Genomic DNA, 24173 nt, shown 5'->3' with positions numbered 1-24173 from the left:
GTGAGATATTTTAATTAACTGTCATCATCATTTTGTTGGTACATGAAGGATGAGCAGCAGAATTTTCAAAGCAAGGTCCAAGGATCCCTGCCCAGGCTTCCTCATCACTGCTCATGTGAACAAACAATCCAGGATTTGATTTTGGGGTCTATAAACTCACCGTGTCTGCTAATGAATCGTATGCAGCTCTCCACTACCAGGGGAATGGCTTGGCTGGAGTCCTGAGCAGAGAAGAATTAAATGAAAAAGCAGTTAAAATGCAGAGCTGGAGTCAAAGCCAGCGATTAGTATTTCTCCGTGACTAAAACGTCCCTGTTTCTGTTTGCATATAGCACCTCCTCCAGCAGCTTTGGACAACAACGACTGAAGGACACCCCAAAACTCATTTGCTGGGAAGCTGCCGCATCGCACTCGCTCTTGAGAACGGCCTCGGGGGGACCGGCCTCTGCCCAAAACCACGACGCCCCGGCCATCACTTCCCTAGTTTCGGTTTGATCATTTTTTGTTTTAATGAAATGCCACCGAATTTGATCACAAAGTCTCTATTAATAATTCCTCTCCTAATTAGCCGTGGTCGGCACAGAACTCGTTTCCTGCACGCGCTGGAGCTCCGCGCCAGCCAATTAAGAGCCCTTGAGAAGCCGGGGAGCTGCGCAGCTCAACGGGCCCCCACGGATCTGCTTTATTAATAATCATCCAAACAGCATTATAAAGGCCCAGGCTCCTACAGTTTGACAAGAGGAATTCATGGAGAAGCACACGCCCTGGGTCCCCAGCAGAGATTAAGAATCTCAGAGCAGTTATGCTTTAAATGCTTAGGTCACACTCAAAAAAAAACCATTACCACCACAGGCAAGTGATTTCATGTAGGCTACGGAGAGCTGCAGAGAGATGCGGGTGTTGCAAACAGATTAGGTTTTCATTTAGGTTTCCAAATCACAGAGACCGGTGTGTCAGTTGTACTCGGTCAGAATGTGCTTGGGAGACACCTCGAAAGCTCCTCGGGAAACCGGCAGGCAAAAATGCACATCTCGGTTTTTGTATGAGGAGGGAATGTTTTTGGAGCATAAATAGAGCAACAATAATTGAACTCAAAACTAATCTCTGCATACAATAGGAAATGCAAGTTTTCTACGTATATGTTAGCAGTTTCACGGAGGAGAAAACCTTCCAGATCACCTTGAGACACTTCACTCCTCCCTCCCTGCGTTAACCGAGGTCCAGTCTGCAGCCTCCGGACCGCAAGAGGACACAGAATTCCCCAGAGGCCACACGAAAACTGGCCTTCCCAAACATCACATTACATTTTATGTGGAACGTGTATTTACTGCTCAAAATAACAGCCAGGCCCAAGCATTTTTGCCTGCCAACTCAAATGCCAGCAAAGCTGTAAAGCACACGGTCAGCCTTCCCTGCAGTCACATGCAATAGTTTATCTTGCTACAACAGGGACTCCAGGATGGAAAATAACTTACTCTCCTACTTGTGCTTATTTTATTACTGTTGCTTGCTTATTATTATTATTCTATTATTGCTTACTATTTCCAGTACATGCAGATCTTGAAAACAACAAAGCAAAATCCAAAGAGATTGTATGAAATGAAACACTAAGCAACACTTGCTCTTTAAGATGTGCAAAGGACATTTAATTTTGCTTCTCCTCCCTCTGAAAGGGACATGCTTTAGCTCATTAGGTACTAGAAAGTAATAGATCATCCACGATGGCCAGGGAAGCGGGGGGAATAAAGCACGGCTGGTGTTAGCTTTTATTACAGGAAGGTAGAGCAAGCGGTTACAAGTTTAATAGCATTCCAAAGGCACAGGGGCAAAAATAAAGGGAGAGGAGACAGTGACATACAACAGCACGAAGCCCATAAACCCTGCCCAGCAGCCTGAGAACTTTCAGGGTTATTACACATGCAGACTGCAGCCAGGAGGGGCATCGGGGGGACAAAGTAGTCCCATATATTCACCCAGAGAGTAGCACATAAACACCAGGGCAAAAGGAAGAAATAAATTTAATTGGAGCAGGAAGCAGCGTTTAGCAAAAGCCCCATGAAATCGCCCTTGTTGTGCCGCGCAGCTCCCGAGAGCGATGCTGAACATCAGGGGCAGCAGTCAAACAGGAATGAAAATGCCCACGTAGAGAGGGAAAGGGGGGTGGAAACTTCCCTGCTTTCCATCCCTCCTCCTCTACACCCGAACACACACACGGTTTATTACTCAAGGAAACGTTTATTACCTGCTTCCTTATAGTGGAGCTGCGCCTGCCACTGATTACACGATCCAAACCACCCATTGCAGGAGGAGGGAAAAAAACAGAGAGAACAGACACGTCAGCACAACCCTCCATCATCACCCAACTTCTCATTTGATATTCCAGGCTCCACTGTCTTCGGAGGAGGGAAGAAGTCAGCTACACGAGTCAGTCATAATGACTTAGTCTCATCCAATTTATGGAACCTCAGAAAAATTTTAAGTGACTTTAAATCACTAAAATACTGAAAAAGGCACAAGGGAGCCTACGGCTTTGACAAAAGATTATCCTTGACATTTTAATTCCAACCGTATGGAGATCTATTATACAGGGCTCCATGCTCAAGATGAAGTTTGTTATAAATTGCAGATAGCACCTCTCCCAAGGAGGCATTTTGCAGAGGGAGAAGCAGGTGGGAACGTGCTGGCTTCCCACTGTGCTGTTAACAACTGTCATTGGGGATTCTTTATTATAGTTTCTGATAGGCAATAAAAAATAAAAATAAAAGCAACAAACCAGAGCACCGCCAGGCACCAGCCAGCCGGAACCATTCCAGTTTATACCATGATTACCATTAGAATCGTGGTAGATGTTAATTGCAGATAAAAAGGAAAGTCTTCCTTTGCCAGGGTTTTCTCTTCAAATTTATCACTGAGGTTTAAAATTCCTATAGTTCCTGCTAAACACAAAGCAGGAGAGAGAATGGCAGAAAGGCCTAATGTATCATTCAAGCCAACTCCCTGCTAGGGCAGATGGCTGCTGAATTATAAATAAGGTGATTAGAACTGTGATTTTTAAGAAGACAGTACAATGTGTTAATTCAGCAGAAATTCCTGTTAGAAAAAGCAAAAACATCAAATTGAAAAAAAAAAAAGTAAGAAATCTGATTCCGTGGGCTGTCACGGGTAATAAGGTTGCTTTAAACTATTAGCTGCAATGATTCTTGGATATTTACAGTTGTTTCATGATGAATAATATTTGATTATTACAGATGTCAGACTCTAATTAGGGCCTGTCAGCCCTGCTTTGCTGCAAGGAGGGTGAAAAGGAGGAATGATGCCGATGGGCAGCAATCACCTGCCTGGTGTTAAACCAGCAGGATGATGATGCACAACCCTCACTTCAGCTCCTCGTGCCCCCTGAATCCATCAATTTGGAGATGGAGACTTTTTATGTTTAATAAAAACACCATCAAAATAAGCTTACTCATGACACTGCGAGATGGGTGTTAATTATAAATGGAAATTTTATTCTCCATGGCCTCTGTATTGCTGCAATCCAGCTCAGTGTCGGAGCAAGACACTGAGGGACGGGGCTAGTTTAAAAGCAGCGGGGGCAAGAAAGAAACTACACAAGATACCCAAGTGCCTTTTCCTCTCCTTAGTTATTTTTACCCCAAATCTGTTTCGAGACCAACCGGGGTACGGCCAGAGCTGCGGGGCACACGGGTGCCAGCCAGAAACGCGAGGCTGGAGCAGGCTCCATGCCAAGCAAAACACCCTCCCCGGGTGACCGGGGTCCAACTGATTTATGAATCACCTTGCACCCATGCAGATAATAGAAGTGATATTTAATGCCAGATTAACTAGCAGGAATTTGCTTTTATATTAGCTAAGTGAATGTCCTTTTCTAACAGACACGTGTCTTGGGCTGCTATCTGATCCTGCTTGGCGGTGACCAGTTTGTGGCAGCCTTTCCTCAAAACACGGATTCTCCGAGCCGCACGTACCTGGCAAGGGAGCAGTCCGTCCTTTGACCTGTTGGGAAGACAAATAAATACAGCATTAGGGCAAAGGGATGGGCAAACACCCTTGAGTGATGAGTATCTCCTGTTTGAGGAAGGCTGAGATGAGCTGCGAGGAAGAGGAGCAGCCGGAGGGCCGCGTCGTTCCCGGTCGGAGCGCGGGAGCTTCCCTGCTGGCACGGCCCCGCGGTGCCGACCGGGAAGCGCGGGCTGCTGGAGGACTCTTCTTTGGGAAGTATTGTTTCTGCAAATTGCTTCCCTGCACGTTGTAATTGCTGACTTGCACTGCCAAAAACCCGGGCTTGTCAACCTCTCCCTCCCTCCTCCTCCCCAGCGGAATTAGCAGGGAGATAGATTATACTTATAAAGCCACTTAACAACACTGCAAACACGCAGAGATTTGTTAGCCCCCAGCCTGGCCGTGCTAGCATTAAGCTATTAGGGCAGAGAGGGGTTTAATGATATTTTCCACAAACATTTGCAAGAGTGTCCATTAATGTGCCCCGACTTTGCAAGGATGCAGCCAAGCTAGCGGCTACCATCAACACAGGCATCATTGGAGAACAGCACAAGGCGTGAGGAGGATGGAACACTGGCGTGTGCCCTTGGGAATGGCACAGGCCACATCTTTGGCTGGAACACATCATTCCCAGCGAAACCCCACGGATTTACACCAGCTGGAAACCCATCCTCCCTCCAGCATCTTCCTGCTCCCGGGGAGATGGAGGAATGAAGCAGGGAAATGTCTAATTGCTGATGGCTGAGAATTAGTTTAGCACATCTTGAGAGCCGCTTTCCTCGCCCCCCGTAAAGCCGAAACAGTGCATGATTTGCATGAAAATGTTATTCTAAGGCAGAATTTCCAACCATCTGTCTCACCTCCATCATGGAATATTCATATATATAAATTACATGACTGTGGCAAGATCAAGGGGCTCCTACATTACAGTGACAAATGTGTACAGTAGGCAGGGACATAATTGCTTGTAGATAGGAAGACTTGCTGTTATTTTTATTACTAGAAATCATCCTCTTTAGATTAAGGTAATTTGCAAGAGATCTAATAAATGCCACCTAAGGAAAGAGCAAAGAATAAAAATTGTAACAAAAACCTGAGGTTTCCTGGGCCTGAACATAGGCAGCTGTAGGTATCTTTTTTCAATTAAACTTCTAAAAATATTTCTGGGACTCCTGAAAGGGTTTTTATTTGCCCATATCCCACTTAAGTGACATTTTATGAATAGGACTAGAAGTGAACCCGGTTTTGTACCATTAATTTAACTTAAAACTGTACCTCACTGCCTCAGCTCCCTGCTGACAGGAGTGATCTTTTTTTCGAACATTTTTGGAGCTTACCCTGGCACACACTGGATCCCTTCACAAGAAGGGCCGAGAAAGCTCTGCTATTGCAAAGTGAGCACAAAAAAAAAAGAAAAAAAAACCCTTTAAATCTGCATAGTAATACGGAAATTGCATTAAATTTCCTTCTCTTTTGCCCCACCACAGCTTGAGATCGGCTCAAAGGGCAGGCAGGTTAAGAGGAACTAGGTCTCGGTATGCAGAGGTCAGCTCCGATCCAGGAATGTGATTAGTCACAGGGCAGCACGGGTGTCACTGGGAGATATTCAGAGGCAGAAGAAAAGCACCCTAAGGGCTTTGACTTCACCCACCCTTGTCACAGGGCAGCCCAAAAGAGAACAAACCCTAAAGACTAAAGATTGGGTCAGGCTGCTCCTCCTATCTGCTAGTGCCTCGAGTCCGATAAACATGCAACTCTTAATTACTGTAGCAATAACTATTTTATTTTTATAAAACATTTTTAACCTGAAAGCAAAGCACTTCAAAGGCCACATGCTGTTTAAGTTTTCATTCGGAAAGCACCATAAACTGTGGGGAGTCCAGTTTAGTTACTAAAGGAAATAAGAAGCAGCCCTGCTGCAGGATACAAACCCGGGGAGGAGCGGAGCCATTTTCCGACCCGACATTTACACTGTTAAACCATCTCCACAAACACCGGGCGAGCAGGTTTCTATGGAAATTTGGATGCGCTGTTGAAGAGGGGTGTTTGGGCAGCAGGATGTGCCCGTGCCACGAGGGAAGGAAGCCCCTCTTTGTTGGCACCCCAATAGTGAAGGTGCCGGGGGTTGTGGCTGCTGCCTGTGGCCTGCGGATGGGCCCCGTATTTTCCCCGCTCTGCAATTTGCTTGTGCTGTGCTCACACGCCCGGGCTTGGTCTGCACTGGGGTCAGGAGCACTAATCGACCATGCAAATGAACCTGGGGAGCAGCCTAACGAGGCGCCGCTCCCCAGCTCGTCAGGGAGCTGCCACTCACGGGCTCTGCCGCGCGCGGGGGGCACATGCTTCATTTAAACAAATAAGCGAGGCACATTAGTGACTCATTAAGCATTTGCCTTTCATCATTATTCAAGCAGCCATGTAGGTCATTTGGCTTCTGCAGCACACAGGTCAAAATAAATTCATAAAACATGAACGCATCCAGGCAGCGTCAGTAATCCAGGAGCATCCTGCTCCGTCAGCTAATTCCACAGGGGCGCGCGGGGCCACACTCACTTTCTCCCAAGGTCTTCTGCAGCAGGTCGTGCTTGGCTTGGAGCTTCGTTATCAGGTTCCTGCCTTCCAGGTACTCTTTCATTTTCTGGGGAGGTGGAAAGAAAGCGACGTGAGCGGGGGACAAGCTCTGGTTTCTGCTGCCTCCTCGTCCCGCGGGGCGCTGAGCACGAGGCCGAGGTGGCACCGAGTCACCCGCGCTGCACAGGGCTGCAAAGGATCCACAGGGACCCCCTGGGGCTGCCCCTTGTGCCGCCCAGCGCTGCTGGAGGGGCCATTTGGGCAAACTGCGAGGCTGCTGCTGCGGCTCTCCTCTCACTTGGCCTCTCTCACCCCACTCGCCTCGTCCAGCGCCGCTGGACGGTGCTGCCTCCGCGCCGGACGGGCAGCACACCCGTGGTTATATAACCACTTCTCCCACCTGGTTCGGATTTTTCCCGGCTCTGCAAATGCTGGTTTTCGCACTTCCTTCATCTCCTACTTTGCACCTCAGCGCGGGGCTGCTCGTCCTGGCGCGCGGCAGGGCCCTGCCGGAGGCCTCTGCAGCCAACGTGGCTGCACTGAGGCCTTTTTTTTGTTTTTTTTTTTAGTATTTCCCTATCCAACCTGTTTTCCAATTCCCACTTACGTGTTTTTCCTAAAGCAGTTACGTTTTTGCATCAAATGTTTAGCAGAAAAATAAATAAATAAATAAATAAAACAGAGTGTACATTGCCAAAATAACCAGAGAAGTTGAAGAGGGAATATGAGGATAGATGTGAGTCTGGAAGATGCTGAGCTGCCTGTCTCGAAACCAAGAGCAGGCAGACAGCGCTACATGGCTCATCTCAAAATAGCTCAAACAGAAGCTTAAAGATCTGCAAATCAACTTGATCTGGGAGAGACACACACCTCCCTTTGAAGCAGACGCTAACGTTGAGCTCGGTCCTTCTTGCGCTCCGTCTACATCCCAATGGCCCCCGCGTTCCGAAAGGAAGGGCCCCCCTTCCCAGACAGATGTGGCCCCCTCTGCATTGAACACGCGGCCTCCATCCCAGTTGGGGCTGCACTACCTGCGGCCGGGCACCAAGGACACCTAAATCACACAATTTCACACCGTAAATCAGTGAGGATCTGCTGCTGTGCGATGCCCGATGCGAGGAAACGTAAACGAGCTCCCGTCTCCCTGCCTTGGGGCAGCTTCCTTTGAAGAAGCGTCTTTGGGGCCTGGAACATCTGCCCTGTGAGGAGAGGCTGAGGGAGCTGGGCCTGTTCAGCTGGAGAAGAGAAGGCTGAGAGGGGACCTGAGCAGTGTCTAGAAGTACCTCAAGGGAGGCAGTGAGGAGGATGGGGGCGGCCTCTTTTCAGTGGTGGCCACCGACAGAACTAGAGGAAACGGCCACAAATTGAAGCACCAAAAGTTCCACAGGAACTTAAGGAAAAATTTCTTCCCAGTGAGGGTGCCAGAGCACTGGAACAGGCTGCCCAGAGAGGTTGTGGAGTCTCCTTCTCTGGAGATCTTCAAAACCCGCTTGGACGCAGCCCTGTGCCACGTGCTCTAGGTGACCCTGCGTGTGCAGGGGGTTGGACTAGATGACCTTGAGAGGTCCCTTCCAACCTTAAGCATTCTGTGATTCTATGACTGGTGCAAACAGGCCAGGATACACCTCCAGCGGAGGGAGGAATCCTGCCAGGATACGGACACCGTAACCAGCTCTCCTTAAATTAAAGCCCCACATCAGCTTCCCTGTGCTTACCTAAGAGGCCTGCCAGCCACCAGCACAGCACCTGCAACTCCCAACCTCTGCTCCGCGCCACGAGGGATTATTTTCCTCAAGCAAGCACCGCTCCTTCACTTCCCATCCCTCTGCACGCCCAGCCTGCAACGGGCACGAGGGGATCGGACTCTCTCCCGCCCGCGCTGCCGTGCAGCTCCCTCCTCATCCTCATTAGCACCCACCGACCGCCTTCCTCAGGCACGGAGATAACTGCTCCTTGTAGATTCCAAGCTTGAAATTCCTATAAAAGATATTTATGGCTCTGCCCAATCGCAGATCAATCACGTATGCGATTAGGCTGCTTAGAGAAGCCCCTCGTATATCAGCGTTGTCGTGCTGATAGTTATTTCATCCGGGCGGGTTTGACGTGACAAATAGCCCCTCTGCCCGGGGGGACAGCGGCTTCCCGCCTGGCTGCATGGGAGCCCTGTGGAATGGGAAAACTGCTGCACCCAAGTCCAGCGCGGGCTGCGGCTCCTCCGCGCGCACGGGAACACGGAATAGTCCTTCTCCAGGGAGAGAACGCTTACAGTCCAATTAAAAAACCATTTTTCTACTTCCATAATCATAGGCAGGCTGGTTAATCCCTTCTTAATTGAATCCGTTTCCCTGCCCACTTTTCTTGATAGCCAGCATCACCTTCTAAGAAGGCTTTTTAATTTAATGGGTTATTTTAAGCTTTTTAAGCACTTGTCCAGGGAAATGATAAACTCACCGATAAGCCTATAATAAGGCCAGCCCTGACAAAACCCATCCCATCCGCCAGTGCAATTTGCACAGAAATTCACTATTTTAACAAGTGACACCATTCTTGGAGCAGGACCTTAAAGGACAGTAAGTATAGCAAAAATGCCCAAGGGAATGACAGAAAGTAGTGAGGATAAGTAGTAATATTTTTTGTATAATTTTGAAAAAAAAAATTAAATAGAAGAGAATTCAACAGCTCAGCATAAAACAGATTTAAAGGAAAAAGAAACACCCATGTATTCTGGTATCAAAGTCATTACAGAAAGCTCTTAGCATCTTGTAAATCTTGTACACCTTGTGAAATTGCATCAGTTCTATTAAAAGCTTATTTGAACTTCCGAAGTTGGAAGAGGGTAACAAAAATAAATAAATGCTCTTTCAGCCTGTATTCTTTTTCAAAATTCTACATTTACAAGTTGGTAAGTTTTTCCCAGACAATTCCTTTGTTAGGAAAGAAATAAGAAGAGGAAAAAAAGAAAAAAAAAAAAAACACATTTTACTCAGCTTATGCACAAAGCTTTTATCAGACAAAGGCATCTCAATATATTTAAAAGAATCCAAAGCACCTGTTTTTAAAAGCATTATTCTACCTCTGCTTGCCCAGAATCAACTACAGGTCCATTTCTGTAAGATGACAACAAGGTTTTGTACTTCCTTGTAAAAATAACGCTAACAATGCTACAAATATAGGTAGAGAGTTCCCCAAAGCCTTGAATTGCTCTGAACACGCTGAATTCAGCGGCTCACCGTGAAGTAGAACTGCTCTGTCTCCTGCTGGTTGGCCCGTCTCTTGGCGATGCTCGGTTTGCTCATGAACGTTTCGGAGACGGTGGATTTAACGGACTCCATCGAGTTGCTGTACTGGAAACAGTCGGAGACATCGAAGTCCTCTATCGTGACGATATCCTGGATCGTCTGGAGCGTGGCTTCCATAGTCTTCTTAACCTGGCCAGCAGGAATGAGCGTTTTATTAAGAGTGAAGATAATATCTTGTAGGTGAAAAGAGAAGCAATGAGGACCTCAGAGCATTTCACTAAATGAACAGAGATCACTGGTTTGGTGATCTGTGGGCCATAACTAGGGTGCAAGCTCTGCTACTTAACAGACCACAGGCCCTGGCAGCAGAGAGGCTGGAGCCCGAGGCAGCACCAACATGGCTGGAATCAACGGGCTGGGGTGAGAAATAGGAGGATTGAACCTCCAAGCAGAGAGCTGGGGGGAAAAGAGCTGCTCATCTGCTGCAAGTACATCGGGAGGGCATCAAACAAAGGTCTGATTAAAAACAGCGCTTCTCTGTGCTGTAAATTTTTCCTGAAGGTCAAGATCAAAACTCTGGGTATTTAAAGGGATTGCCATTTTTTCCCCAGAAGAAATTAAAAATTCCTGAATATAGAACTGCAGATCAGATATTTTGATCTGTTCCCAGACAAATGCCATTCATCGAGTGCTCTCATCCTAGATGACTGATGAACCAAAAGCTAGCTCTTACCTTATGTTATCAGAATTCAGCGTCTTAACTTCAAAACACTGCTTTTTTTTTAGATATTCAGATTCAGCTATTTGAAATATGGTCAGCGCTATCAATTTAGGGTTGGAAAAAGGATTTTTTTTTTTTTTTTAAGTTGCATTGGACCAGGATGTTTCCAGCCGTAGATGCTTCTTCCTGCATTTTACTGCAAACCATCATGAAATAGGATCACAGCAACTGCATTTTTCGCAGTGCCCTCCTGGCTTTGCAAGCAGCAGGAAGCGCTGGCTTTGGGGGGCTCACCTCCTCATTCTCTATCTTCAGCGTAGACAACCTGGACTGCAGCTGCTGGCACCTCTGCACTAGTTCACTCTGGACTGGTTGCTGGGCACATAGCTGCGACTCCTGCAAGAGAAGATGCAGCATTTTTAGAGTACTAGGGAAAAACACAGACTCTAAACTGTATAAATGTAACTAAATGGAAGAATGAGCGTTTGTGGAGCTAGAGGCAGGATGTGAACTGACCATGTCACCCATATGGGGCTGAAACTCGAACTTCATGGGCGGGCAGAAGACGTTGTTGTACATCTCCATGAGCCGCTGCTTATCGCTGTTGGCGTCCAGGTTCTCCACGGCATTCTCAATGGCATCCAGACCCTCGTGCTTCGACTGTTCCAGGTTCAGCTCAGCTGACAAGAACGTCCTGAGTGCTCTGTTGAGGCTAGCGTGGTATCCCAGGTCACAGCACTGCTGGAAAAAGCCACACAATTCCATATGAATAAGAGAAGAAACTCTGAAAGTGAAATTAGAATTTCTGAGGCTGTAAGTAAGGGATACTTCACCATTTTCTAGGTACCACAATGGTCTCTGATTGACCACAGAGATATCTGGACTAGCTGTCTTCGCTGTAAACAGAACCCAGTCTATGAAAACCTTAAATAAAAAAAGTTCTAAATTATTCCAACTAAAAGAAAGACAAAGCACTGAAGTACTCTCGTGAGAAACAAACCACAGCATCGGCATCACCTGCAAAGGTTAATCTGCAGCTACCACTATTCCATCCAAGCTACAGAAAAACTGCTTCATCCGGCACGCCGCTGGCAGCACGAACACGACCTGAACAGTCACCAACAGAAGGAAGGGAGTAATCCAAAAAGCAAGCAGTGCTGGGTTGAGATGACATCACCACTAGGGTGAAACAGAAGAGCAAAAAAACCTTCCAAGCACAAGGTGGTCAAGGTCAAGAATTTCCTGGCTCTCGCTGACACGAGGATGATGTCACTGGCAGACGACCAAGCGGCTTCACCTCCACCGCGCCGCACGGCCAAGTCCTAATGTTTCATAAGGGAGAAAAGGGCTTTTCTTTAGCTGATCAGAAACAGACCGATTTTTTTTTCAGACATCTAATAAACCGAGCGAGAAAGGAGCCCACCTTCTTGGAATTACAAGCAAGATTACATATGCTAGGAGACTATCCAAAAAGAAAGAAAGAGACCATCTGCTTGATTGCTATGCTGCTCTGTAAGCAAAAAAGATCACATGAAATCTCCTCCTCAGCCATCATTTGGGTCTCATCACTGTCATTGTGAGTAAACGGAGGAAAAAAAAACCCATGATGGAGATGGAGGGGGCCTGGGTGACTAGGGGACCGTTCCCGCTTCCGCAGCATCCCTGCTGCCGCGTGCCGGCTCCGGTGCCAACAAGCTGTGGCAGGTGGGGAGCCTTGGAAAGGAGCTGCAGTTGCTGCTGAGACCGCAGGCAGGGAATGAAAAGGACGTTGCATTCAATCAGAGAGCACAAAAACACAAGCGAGAAACAAAAGATGCTTGATTGGGAACTTGCACGTGCGGGACGGCCTTGGATCACAGCTCCTGCTCCTGTGCACGTGGCAGTTCCTGCCCTGCAGCTATTTGGGGACAGCCAGGCCGAGCTGGGCCACCAGCGCAGCCAGCACTGCAGTCAGGAAGATTTAATAGAAGCAGCCACTCGTTTTCCCCTCCCAAGCGATGCTTTTGCCCACTCAAACAGGGTGACACGGTCACCGTCACCTGCATCCACACGGCAAAGCACCAGCGGCCCAAGAGGGGTTTGTGATGGGGCTGGAAAGGCCAGTGGGACTAAATATTTTATAGCCCACTTCATTAGGCAGCAGGACTACATTAAAGCTGAAAAAACACTTTGCCAGCTTATTTTATTGAAGCCGGTGATAGGAAACATTTTTCAGCCCACTCCCCTACTTTAATATTTTTAAGAGTCCAGCACACTGCATGTATAGAAGTATCAGTCTTGCCATCCCTTTTCTGGGTTATATAAATGTTTGATGGAATCGTTCTCCAAGGAAATCAATTTTTTATAAGAATTTAATGATAACTCATTCAAATTCACTTCCCAAGATGACAGCTGATTAACCCTTTGCCAGACAGTGGTTTAATAGGCTCAGAGAGAAGGTTCAAGAAGAGAAGAGCCCTCTGTTTTCAAATGCCATAATTCAAGTTTAACAAATGTTACCCAGAAAGAAAGGTCTCCTAAAGAGGCAGCAAGTATAGAAGAAACACATCTCTTCAGTATTGCAATTTTGCAAGGAGTGAATTGGGAAATGGTGAAAAATCTGCTTGTTTCTTTGTCCAGGGAGTGGCCAGCAGCAGTTTCTTTTGCTTTTGCCACTTCTTCTGACACCTTTCCCCATTGGTCTGCAAAGCAGTCCCAGGGCCACAAGAAAGAAAAGCATCAAGCTCCAGCAGACCTAGTGGGTGGGGGTGTTAGACAACAGACAGCCCAAGAAGCAGAGAGATTTATTCCCCTCCTGAAATACACTATGAGAAGCATTAACCTTGAAAAGTATGGAATTTTTCAAGGCAAGTTAAAAGCTGTGTTGGAAAATGCTTCTGTCCTTGATTTCTTTTACCAACTGGCATCCTGCTTTACAGGATCATTTTTCTTGTCAAAAACATGCTGAATTATAATCTTGAGGCTTTGCTTAAAAGAGTGAATAGAAAATGTCAAATAGGGATACAAGAACTGTGCTTTGCTTTAACTAAGCAATTTCTTCTAGGCGTTTCAGTGCCAGGTTTATCGTGTAACAGGCTCCAGAAGCCAGCGAAGAAAAGCTCCCCTAACAACTTAATGCCTGATCATCAGGCCAACTGCTCCTGCCTGAACTGCCCATCAAGCACCACGAGGCTGCGGCGGTGGAGGACGTGGCTGGGTGTACAGGACACGTTGAGGGAGAGGCGCACGTGAGGGTTAATGACAACGATATTCACTGCAGTCACCCAAGCAGCAGAACTTACATCAATGAGATCAGACAGGTCATGAATGTAATACTTGAATACAGATGCGTTGGTGGCTTCCAGAGCCAGCAGATATTCGTTTCTTGCCTTAATTGCCTTCAGTCTATTCTCTGTGTACTTAGCTTGGCGCTGAAAGAGAAACCAAAGACAGGATTTATTTTAAAAAGAGCTGTGGAAGGAGTAGTAGCATTCTTAGTAACACTAAGCAGTGTTCTGAACAATTCTCACCCTGACCGTATAATTTGTTTAGTTCAGCTGGATCCTGGTTTTATCAGGATTCAAGGGCTTAAAGCTTAGATTAATTACCTAGAAGGGTTTAAATATTACTGTACTAGGCAGTTTTAGTCCTCTCTGAGGACCCTGACTATGGTATTGGCAAAGAGTAAGGGAAGAACGAGGAACAAGGTGGGTTTATGAGATTGTAAGGTGACTTATAAATAAGATGTAATTTCAGTTACCTCCACACCTTGAACGGCAACTCTAAGCACTGCTTGCCACTGAAACTTGCACAAATCCACCCTAGATCACAGCACAGATCTGAGCCCAGCCACATTAGTAAGTCCCAAAGCTCAACATGACCACGTAGCCCAAAGTCAACACCAGCTCTGCCCTTCGCTCATCTGGTTGTGTTGGCCCTAGACTCTAATTTAAGGCTGCTTATCTAAAACTTGTCCTGATCTTTCAAGCGAGGTGTTCCCATCTGTGTGCATCCTCGTGCTACCAGTACCTTCTCCTTCATTTTCTCTATTTTCTTGACGGAGCTTCGTCGAACGTGTTTTTCTTCAAACTTGACGTTGGCCGTGGAGTCGGGGGAGCGTGGGGTCTGCTTGTCCTCTTGTTTCACCGACTTCCCAATCTGCTTTTCCTCCTGCTTCTCTGCCTCTTTCAGCTTGCTCTGGGCGCTGATGCTGTCTGCGTTGTACATATGGTAGGTTTTCATAACCTGAGCAAGATGCACAACAGTCACAAAGTGTAACAGGGCAGAGAAGGAAACAGGTTTATCTACCTGGCAAGCCAAGCACGCAGAAACTTTGCTTTACACTGTCATGTGCATGACCGAGTCTCGGGGCAGAACATTACACACACACCTGCAAAGCTCAGAAGTTAAGAGGAGGAAAAAAATCCTACAAAAAAGTCACGTGCTACAACGCTTTACTGGGACATTGTTTGGATTCGGCCAATGCACTCTGAAAAAATAAGTTACTTGAACGTAACTCTTGACAGTAGGTTTGTATGAAATGCAAGATATCACATGAAGTAAACAAAGGCACTTGGACGGGGACCAGCAAGTCAGATCTGTTTGTCTGCTGGGAGTCAGAAATGTCTAAACTGGCAAAATACCCAGGAAAACATCCCATCACAAAACAGCGTGCCAGAAGACGCCCGAATGAAAGCGCGGCTCCCAAAATGAATTTGAAATCAAAGCAGATTAATTTACAGCTGCTGCTTTGTTTAATTTTGGCACACGCCTTCCTGTACACTCCAATGGAGGAACTGAAAAAAAAAGAAAAAAAGAGAAATCAAAAAAACAGAGCAATTATATCTTGCCTTCTTATTATTCAGAGAACATTAGTTGTCAAAGTTGGAAAAATGACTGGTTTTCATGACCAGGTACAATTTCTGAATGTCTCTCAGCCTTGTTTCTAGCTACATGAGGCATTTAAATATTACAAGTCTCAAGCAACTATACACAAATCAATAGTTTGATCATAACAGCTTCATAAGTAACTCATGCTCAATTCCTTTAAATCAAATTTGACATGAAAAAGCACTTTTGATTGCCTTATGTAACATGAATATCAATAAATGAAGGTGGTTCTTTCTGAAGGCTCAAGCAGGAACTTGTGCTACACGGATTACAGCACATATTTTTTATAAATATTATCCCAAAAGCATACAAATGTGCTTATCCCTATTTCATCTTAGTCTGAGGTGCAACAGGGTTTTGCTGAAGCACGGATAGGAACAGAATTTGTATTTAATGGTGAAAGAGCAGGCGAACGCAGCCACCCTTAAAGACTTTCTGAATAATTTACACACACGCTTGCAGACACAGCCACTGCTCAGACTATAGAGCAGGTATTTATAATAATGGAGGCAAAGGAGCTTCTTTTCCTCTATCGCTGAAAGAGGAGCAGGCAGAAAGCAAGAGAAGCAGGAAAAAAAAGGGAAAAAATCCTGATTTTAATGACTTCACCCTGCTGGCAATGCCACATTGGCAACCACAAGCGCCGCCTGCTCCCTGCTTGGCAGCGGGGCTGCTGTTGACTCACTGGAGGCTGCCGGGGTCAGCGGCCAAGTCAAGGACTTGGGACAATTCGGGACAAAAGGGACAATCCAGGGGAAAGGGCTCCGCACCGGATCGATGGAGGGGAACTTAAGAACGGGCCCGTTTTCACGGACGCCCATCTACGCTGGAAACAGGGATACTGTCCATCCTTTACTCGAAAAAGAGTAAGGAAGATTCCTTCAGGAAGAAGGAAACACTGCTGAAATAAACGGCATCCTCAAAAGGAAAAAAAGAGAAAAATATATAATTTCTACAGTAGCAAATCTGATGAGCCACCTTCATTTTAAAGTGAATTCTCTGCTTTTCCAGGAGAAAAGGGGAGTAGTGGAGATTCCAAGGCAGCTATCGCAGCAGCAGGAACACTGGAGATTTTCCTCCCCTCGAGCTCCCTTTTTTTCCTAAAAGATTCTAATTCCAGGGAAGCCTCTCCAATGCTCTCGATACCTGACTGCCTCCCAACGCCAACATGGACTCAGAGACATCGTCTTCAAGGAATGAAGAAGTTGTCCCTTAGTGCAATGAGCCGGTGCATCATTAAGAAAGGAGGAAAGACAAGTCATTTTGAGCAACAAAGCCACGGAAAACCATGCCGTGGTGCTGCTTTTAGAGCAGAACCAATTCACCAGCAGCTGCTGAGGGGAAAAGAAACAGCCAAACAGCGGGCTCTTCCATTCATCTGTGCGAGAAGAAAACTCCCCAAGCAGCGGATGAACCTTAACGACCACATTCTGCTCTTCCCGAGGCAATGCCTCTTCCTTGGTGCTCCAATGGCCAGGCTGGGAGCGGAAAGCGCAGATGGAAGCCTATTACTCTAAAGGGAACTGTTTTGCTGGAAGAGCAGAGGAACAAATAAACACGGAGGGTTTTTCCTCCCCGCTGAAGTTGCATGCTTGCTTTTATACGCTCATTTCCAGAAGGGGACCACACAAAACCACTGAGCTTATCTGATTCCATCATTCATTAACCCGACTGATTTCTTACTAGTGCATTTGGAAATATTTCTAAATATCTCCTTTATTTTCCTCCTTTTTTCTCTTTATTTTTTTTTAACACTGCAGCTAGTAGGAAGAACATCTAAACCTGAGATATTTGGGAAGAGGAGCCAACACTTACAGAACTGAAACAGAACATTAAGATGGAGTGAAATGGCGAGATTTATACTACTGTATAGACTGGTGAACACAAACTGCCTCGAATCACAAGGGCTGCAGACATTTATCAGCCTTAGTGCTTCGTCTCTGCTGTGAGAGCAGGCTGGGAGACGTCAAACACCCTTCCTTGCGTGTGAAAGGAAGCCAAGAAGCCGGAGTTACCGTGTAGAGCTCGTTCAGGACCTTCATCAAGTCCTCCTGGAGCTGCAGTCCCACTTCCTTACTCTGCAACGAAACAGAGAAATGAAAGTTAATTGGGGAAGACGGGGAAGAGGCGAAGGAAGTCGGCCTGCTCCACATCTACAAATAAGCTAGACTTCATCAAGCCCTGTTATTTACGCTAACAAATCCAGTAACTGCTCAGCCAACAGCCACTTTATGGTCAAATTGCATGAAGGATATTAATAAACTGAAATGTTATACGCACACGGCCAAGCAGGCCTGAGAGTTGGAGACAGGAGAACTTCCAGCAAACGGATTTTCAGCTTTAGAAACAAGTAGATTCTCCAGCCTCGTATGTAGCAATCTTAGTGTCTGCCTATGACAGCTTGGCATATAGCAGTATATGGAAGGGCCCTCAGTCATAGTAAAGGGTTTCCTTTATTTAAGGCTGTATCGCAAACAACAGGCAACACTTCCATTCTGCTATAGAAACCCAGCGAGAGGGGCTCAGTGATGCTGGCACGAGAAGGCAGCTCCTTCACAAGGGCTGTGTTGGGCCACAGGTTCGGCCCCAATAAATAACAATAAATAACTCTAATCATGCAAGTGCCACTGCACGGCGTTTTGGCCCGCCCTTTTCAAAGACAGGGAGGCAAAGGCAGTTTGCAGAGGACAAAACGGAAGCAAGGTCGCTCCTCGCACTGCTCCAACCTCCAGCATCCTCTTGCAAATGTTCTTTTGCTCAGGAATTTCCTCACCGCAGCTACAGAAGCACCAGAACGAAGAGCAGAATCGCTCTGAGGGGGATTTACATTGCGTTCGGCAGGCAGCTCTTCCTCCTTGCATTCAAATTACAAATTCAGATATGGGATTCACCTCCGCAGACAAAGCAATCAGCTATTTTTAAACTACAAAGGCTCCAATGCAATTTAACTCTATCAACACAGATCGCTCCTCCCGGGGGACGCGCGCGTTAGCGAGCTGCCTGCTTCAACCCAAGGCAATGTGACTCATGAACCCGCTTCCTTCTCTAAGAAAGAGCAGAAGGAAGGGAAATAAGGATTAGCAGCAGACAGGCGAGATGGGTTGTCAAAAGTGGTCAAGACCCAAACTCGCCTGCAGCCAAGTGTCAGATTTAAAAATACATATATATATTTACTTATTTAAAAGCCCTGCTATGTGACAGGGAGCGCGCGTTTCTAGATTGCTATTGGACACAAGTGCTGCATGAAGAGGCAAACGTTTGGCTTGAGCTGGACACAGAAATAGGGAATGAGAAGTACATTTTGCTATTAAAGACTCTGAGGGTGCCGGAGTCACGTCTGTAATGGCCAGGGCCGACACCTCTCCATGCAAAGGCCTCTTGGAAGAGGCGTTTCTGCACAGACCAACCTATGCAAAGGAGGGGAAGCAGCTTCCTCACCTAGCGAGTTCAATGGCACTATTAATCTTCCTTGATTAGAGACAGCGCTTCATGATGGAGCTGATTCATATTCTAAAGAGTTTCCATGAGAAAAATCTGAGAAACGCAGATGCACCAAGGAGCAGAGTCAGCAGGCGCTTAATGACACTCCTTGCTGCGCAGGGAGCAGCTCCCGCGGCCTCTGCGCCAGCACCCGGCTCTGCTAAACCCTTCCCAAACCCTCATCCCTGCTCCGCTAAACCCTTCCCGAACCCTCGCCCCGGCTCCGCTAAACCCTTCCCGAACCCTCAACCCTGGCTCCGCTAAACCCTTCCCGAACCCTCAACCCTGGCTCCGCTAAACCCTTCCCGAACCCTCAACCCTGGCTTCGCTAAACCCTTCCCGAACCCTCGCCCTGGCTCCGCTAAACCCTTCCCGAACCCTCGCCCTGGCTCCACTAAACCCTTCCCGAATCCTCGCCCTGGCTCCACTAAACCCTTCCTGAATCCTCGCCCTGGCTCCACTAAACCCTTCCCGAACCCTCGCCCTGGCTCCACTAAACCCTTCCCGAACAGCATCGGGGGCTGCAGCGAGCGCCGAGGCAGAGCGTGTCCCCACGAGCCTCCTGCATCGGATCCTCTCCCTGCGTTTTCGTGGGAATGGACCCACGGCCACGTGTGAACGAGCCATGGGATCCACGGCCGAGCCATGGGATCCACGCACGGCTCCCACGCGCTCCCCATGCCGTTCCCCGGGGACAGATTATCCCCCTCCGACAGCAGCTCGGAGCGAAGCTGCCGGTTCCCGCTGCACGGAGCCGTCTGCAGCAGCAGCTTCCACATCTCTGGAATGAGAAGCTGGAGCTGCTGCTCATCGGTGACAGCGGCCGCGAGGATTTGCTGCCTGTCCGGGATGACTGATGAGGCCGACGGCCGGGGCTGCTCTGAATGTCCCGAGCACTGGAATTCTCCCTCGGGAAGCGCTTTGCAGCGGCGGCTCCTGGCTGCTCGAGCCGCCCGGGCCGGGCCCGTCCTTCTCCGGCTCTTTCTGCTTTTTTCTCACATAAAATTGCTCCTTGGCTGTGCAAACTGCTGAAGCATCAATTATGCAGGGGCAGATTAAAATGCATACTCTAATGCATATTCAGATGCACATTCAGGCTGGAGAAGAAAAGGAGAAATGTAAACAGAGAACTGTCAAAACAGGCCAGCCCTCGTGTTCCCAAGCGCGCGGCAGGACCGGAGCTGCCGGATTGCGGCACTAAGACAAAGGTAGCAGAGATCAGGGTGCCACAAGAATGAGGCCCCCAAACGGCCGTTTGGCCCCGTTCCCAGGGCTCATTTTGCTGCTTGATCTGGGCCGTTACCGGGCCCGGGTTGGAGCTTGACCCTTGGGAACGCGGTACCCGCGGGTCGGCACCGGGACCGCGACGGTGTCGCTGCAGCCGGGGCGCCCGCGGGCCCGGGCGCTGCCGCTCACCGCGCGCTTCGTTACCGCCACCCGGCCCTCCGCCTCCCGCTAATTCGATCAAGATGTTTTTGGGATCCGCTGCGGCCCTCGCGCGGCTGTTCCGCATTCCAGGGAACATGAGCGACTTCAGCTTCAAAATATTTCGGGGGAATAACGCACACGAGAGCTCCGGAACGCTGCTGATGTTCACGCCCCGGATGTCAAGGCTCAGCACCATCGTTGCAGATCGGATAGAAAGACGGGGCGGCTTCAAAAGCAGCATCCAAGGGTCACTTTGTGCAGGATGTCCCTAGCAGCAAGGAAGCCAGCAGGACCTGCTGCCGGGGAATGCATAAAACACCAGGATAAAAGATTTTATCCAAGCTACGATACTATGTGGGTCAGCAACAGGATGGGACCAGAATCCAAGCCTGCCCACTTTGAAAACGATTCTCCAACTAGACCATTTCTCTTGCCTTTTTAAAAAAGTGTAAGTGGAATAAATGCATGCAGATAGGCAGCGAGCAGGCATCTCATTGTCTAATTCTGTGCTAAATTAACAGTGGCAGGGGAGAGGCAAGGTGACTGTGTCCTTGCTGCGAGCAGACACGGAAAACCCTTTCCTCTTGCTGGACCCTCCATTTGTCCAACCGGAGGCCGCGGCTCGGGGGTTCGAAGGGGAGCGCGTGCCAGGTAAAGCCCTCCAAGCCCAAACGCGACTGCTCGGAGCAGCAGGTCCCATCTGAGCTCAGGCACCACCAGCCTCCTCGTGAGCTTCCCGCAGGCTTGGCTCAATTCCATACGGATGCAGGAACAGGCACAACGGGGCATTTCCACATTCTCCCCCACGCAAACGCTTGGATCCTCGATAGGGCATCCTGTGACCGTCATCCTCCTCAACCCAACGCAGGTTTCAGTGACACCATCCCTGTTTCACAAAACCAACGCTGTTTTGGAGAACCTTCTCCCACAGCTTCCGCAGAGCAAGTCCTCAGCACCCTCACCCAGCCCTAGGGAACGGGGGCTCTTTAGGGATTTCTTCTACAGCCCCGAGTTCTCGGAGCTTAGAGAAACCCGAGGAGAACAAGCCCATGACGGGACGCGGTCCCCGCGGATCTGGGGGACAGTCGGACCGCTGCTTTCCAGCACAGGGACCCATTAGGCATCCCCAGCCCCACTCAAGTCACTGCTGCAGTTTTGAACTTTCTCCACTAATTCCACTAGCAATTTGTTAAATTCCATTTCAACACTGCATGAGAAAGAAGGAATTTTCCCCACAGAGCAAAAATGGGAGACTCCAAAAAAGCCATTCCTACATAAAACCACATCTCACCACTGCCTTCTGCTTCCGACTAACCCCTGCCCTTTTCCTCCTATTTTTTTTTTTGCTGTTTTCTGTGCTGGTGCTATTAAATCCTGGGCTTCAGGCGCTCAATCCCAGCAAATCAGGCAATTTTATGGCTGAGGGTCCTCATTCCTACAGCGAAGCGGGCCTGGCCTCACCTGCCGAGCGAGCGGCACGCGGAAGGGGCTGCAATGGGAATGCGGGAATGGGCAGCACGGAGCAAGGCCGGCGGGCACCTTCCACACGCTGCGAGCAGGGAAACACAGCCCTTTGGATCCAGCCCCAAACCAGGTCCCCTCTGCTGCTACCAGAGCGCTGCAAACCGCCCCCGCGCTGCACACGAGCGGCGTGCTGGGGATTTGGCCTGGAAAACACAAATAAACGGCAATATAGTCGATACAAGCAAGCGGCATCGTGGCCAGGGCGCTTCCTGTCCCTACGAGGCTTTTCCATGTGTGCCACGTTTTTAAATTGCTGCTATTCCAGCCCCGATGCAGCGAGCGAGCCGCGCTGCAGCTGCAATGTAGGTCAGCTCAAGCAGGGACCCCTTCAGAGAATTAATAATTCTTCTTCCTTGATTACTGCAGGCTTTTAACCAGCTCATCGTGGATTCTTCATTTCACATCAAACACGGTGCTGTACATGGGTAGATAAATAAAGCGTTTTTTTCCCCCACGATCAAAGGTGTTAAAGAGGAAGAGAATTCAAAATTGACAGTTTGGGTTTTCAGCCCTTTTTCTAGGTTTCCTTTCCTTAAATACCATTATTGAATTTGCTACGCTAGCGTAAAGCGAGGAGCACCGGGCTGGTTAAAAAGAGATTTTAAAAGCCGGGGCCCAACACGGTGCGAGAGGGGACGTGACAGCAAGGAAGAGCCACCACTGGGCACGAAACCCACCCAAAATCAGGGCGAGTTCCACAGTGGGTTCAAAACCCCCCGAGGAGTCTCGGCTAGCGGTTCCGTGCTCCGGTTTTCCCGGATTTTATGGGAAAGCTGTTTAAGGAGCGTGAAGAGGAGGCTCAACGGGGGATTCGGGGCAACTCTCTGAGGTCTTCAACACTGGGGTGGAAATGAGGAGATCAGAGAGGACCCACGTGGCAGTGAAAGCTGCTGGTGCTGCCTGCAGGGACAGCACACAGAGCTGGGAGCTCTCCACCGCTTGGCTATTTTGTGAGGTAAAGATCTGTCAAGCCGAAAAAAGACAGTTTGTTCATAAAATCCACGAAGCGAGGAAGGCTTTCCTAATCCTCATCTTTTGAAAACTGTATCTATTTTCCTTAAATCCGAACAAAACCCGTCAGTCTGCTTCTAAGGAACTCTTGGAGACAACAGAAAGAGTGATTAAAGATATTAAATGAAAGAGCCTTCTCCAAAGGCGACACGAGTGTAAATAACACCGCGGATCCCTGCGAAAAGAGCGAGATCTGCAGGCGGGGAAGGCTGATAAGCGGAGCCGACCCCGGCCGCGCGCGCGGGAGAGCGAGGAGCGATGAGGGGGATAGGGATTGCTAAATCCATGGATAAAAAGGCCGTGCTTCGGAAGGATGAGGAGGAAGGACTCAAGGTGTGTGTGATGGTGGCCGCGCAGGAGGGAGGCCGACATCCAAGGCGGGCTGGGACCGGGACCGGGACCGTCCCACCACTTCCCCCTTGGCTTCATCGGCTCAAGAGAGGCGATTTATTTCCCCACTTGCCTTTCGCATCCCTGGAATTAGCACAGACCCGTGCCGGCAGCATCCCTCGGGTCAGGGAGAAGGCGGCGAGCAGAGGCGGCCGCCGGGAAAGGCTGAGGATCCGGGACACATCCGACACGGCGCGCTCGCTGGCTTTGGCAGCGCGCGGCTTCTCTTATCAGCAGAGATACCTTTGAAGTGGCTGGCGAGTTTCCAGCTCGTGTCCAAGCAAATCAGACCCTTCACATCCCAGCACAGCCGGGAAAGGGATCTCTTCATCCTGCAACGCGGGCGGAAAAGCTTCACTCGGCAGCGCCCGGCCAGGCCCCCTTCCCGCCCCGCTGCAAACGGGGACTGGAAACACAGGCCAAAGCTCGCAAGGAACGCGGGCATCCCGCTGCGACGGCCCAAGGTCCTTGATTTTTAGCAAAGCTCGAGCGCCAGCGCTGCTGCCCCCGGCCTGCAACCCGCTGCTTTTCCACGGAGCTCCGGAGAGCAACGCGGGAGACTCCGTCTTGGCCGGGACCCTTCCCGCCATGGAAGACCAACTGCCCGAGAGGCTCCTGCAGACCCAGCTCCCACCCCGGGATGTAAAACATTTGGAAAAACACAGAAAATAAACCTGTTCTGCAGTATTTTGTGCAAACGCATCATGCTGGGTTTGTGTTCTAGCCCGTAGCAGCTTCCCTACCAGTTTATGCCTCTCGCTGGGCTGGAGAAGGTGAGAGATTCTAGTGGAAAAGCACAAGCTTGACTTGGTTTCTGATTAAAACGCTACCGCTAAAAACAAAACAAACAGGGCAAGAGCCTCCTTGTAAAAGGAACCGAGAACGAAGATGAGCTGCGACGCCAGCCCTTCCCTGGCAAA

The 24173-nt window shown here is 48.7% G+C and overlaps 1 protein-coding gene across 2 annotated transcripts in view; it reads right to left on the bottom strand.

Moving 5' to 3' along the window:
- The window catches only part of SRGAP2 (SLIT-ROBO Rho GTPase activating protein 2), a 69315-nt gene that overhangs the window by 15945 nt on the left and 29197 nt on the right, over positions 1-24173 (bottom strand). The window contains exons 4-13 of one of the 2 annotated variants that reach the window (XM_088526911.1): positions 17436-17498; positions 14560-14775; positions 13833-13961; positions 11068-11292; positions 10846-10947; positions 9822-10019; positions 6574-6658; positions 3987-4014; positions 2243-2273; positions 161-221 (exon numbers count right to left, since the gene is read on the bottom strand). In XM_088526911.1, the coding sequence (XP_088383037.1) occupies positions 161-221; positions 2243-2273; positions 3987-4014; positions 6574-6658; positions 9822-10019; positions 10846-10947; positions 11068-11292; positions 13833-13961; positions 14560-14775; positions 17436-17498 (1138 nt within the window). The remainder of the gene's footprint in view (positions 1-160; positions 222-2242; positions 2274-3986; positions 4015-6573; positions 6659-9821; positions 10020-10845; positions 10948-11067; positions 11293-13832; positions 13962-14559; positions 14776-17435; positions 17499-24173) is intronic. The other variant, XM_088526912.1, reaches the window with a different exon arrangement.

Source organism: Tinamus guttatus, unplaced genomic scaffold (genome assembly GCF_059628265.1).
Source record: "Tinamus guttatus ecotype Peru unplaced genomic scaffold, ASM5962826v1 Tinamus_guttatus_pri_ptg000259l, whole genome shotgun sequence".
Lineage (NCBI taxonomy): Eukaryota > Metazoa > Chordata > Aves > Tinamiformes > Tinamidae > Tinamus > Tinamus guttatus.
The sequence above is the reverse complement of the archived record's forward strand: the minus strand, read 5'-3'. Positions and strand labels throughout refer to the sequence as shown.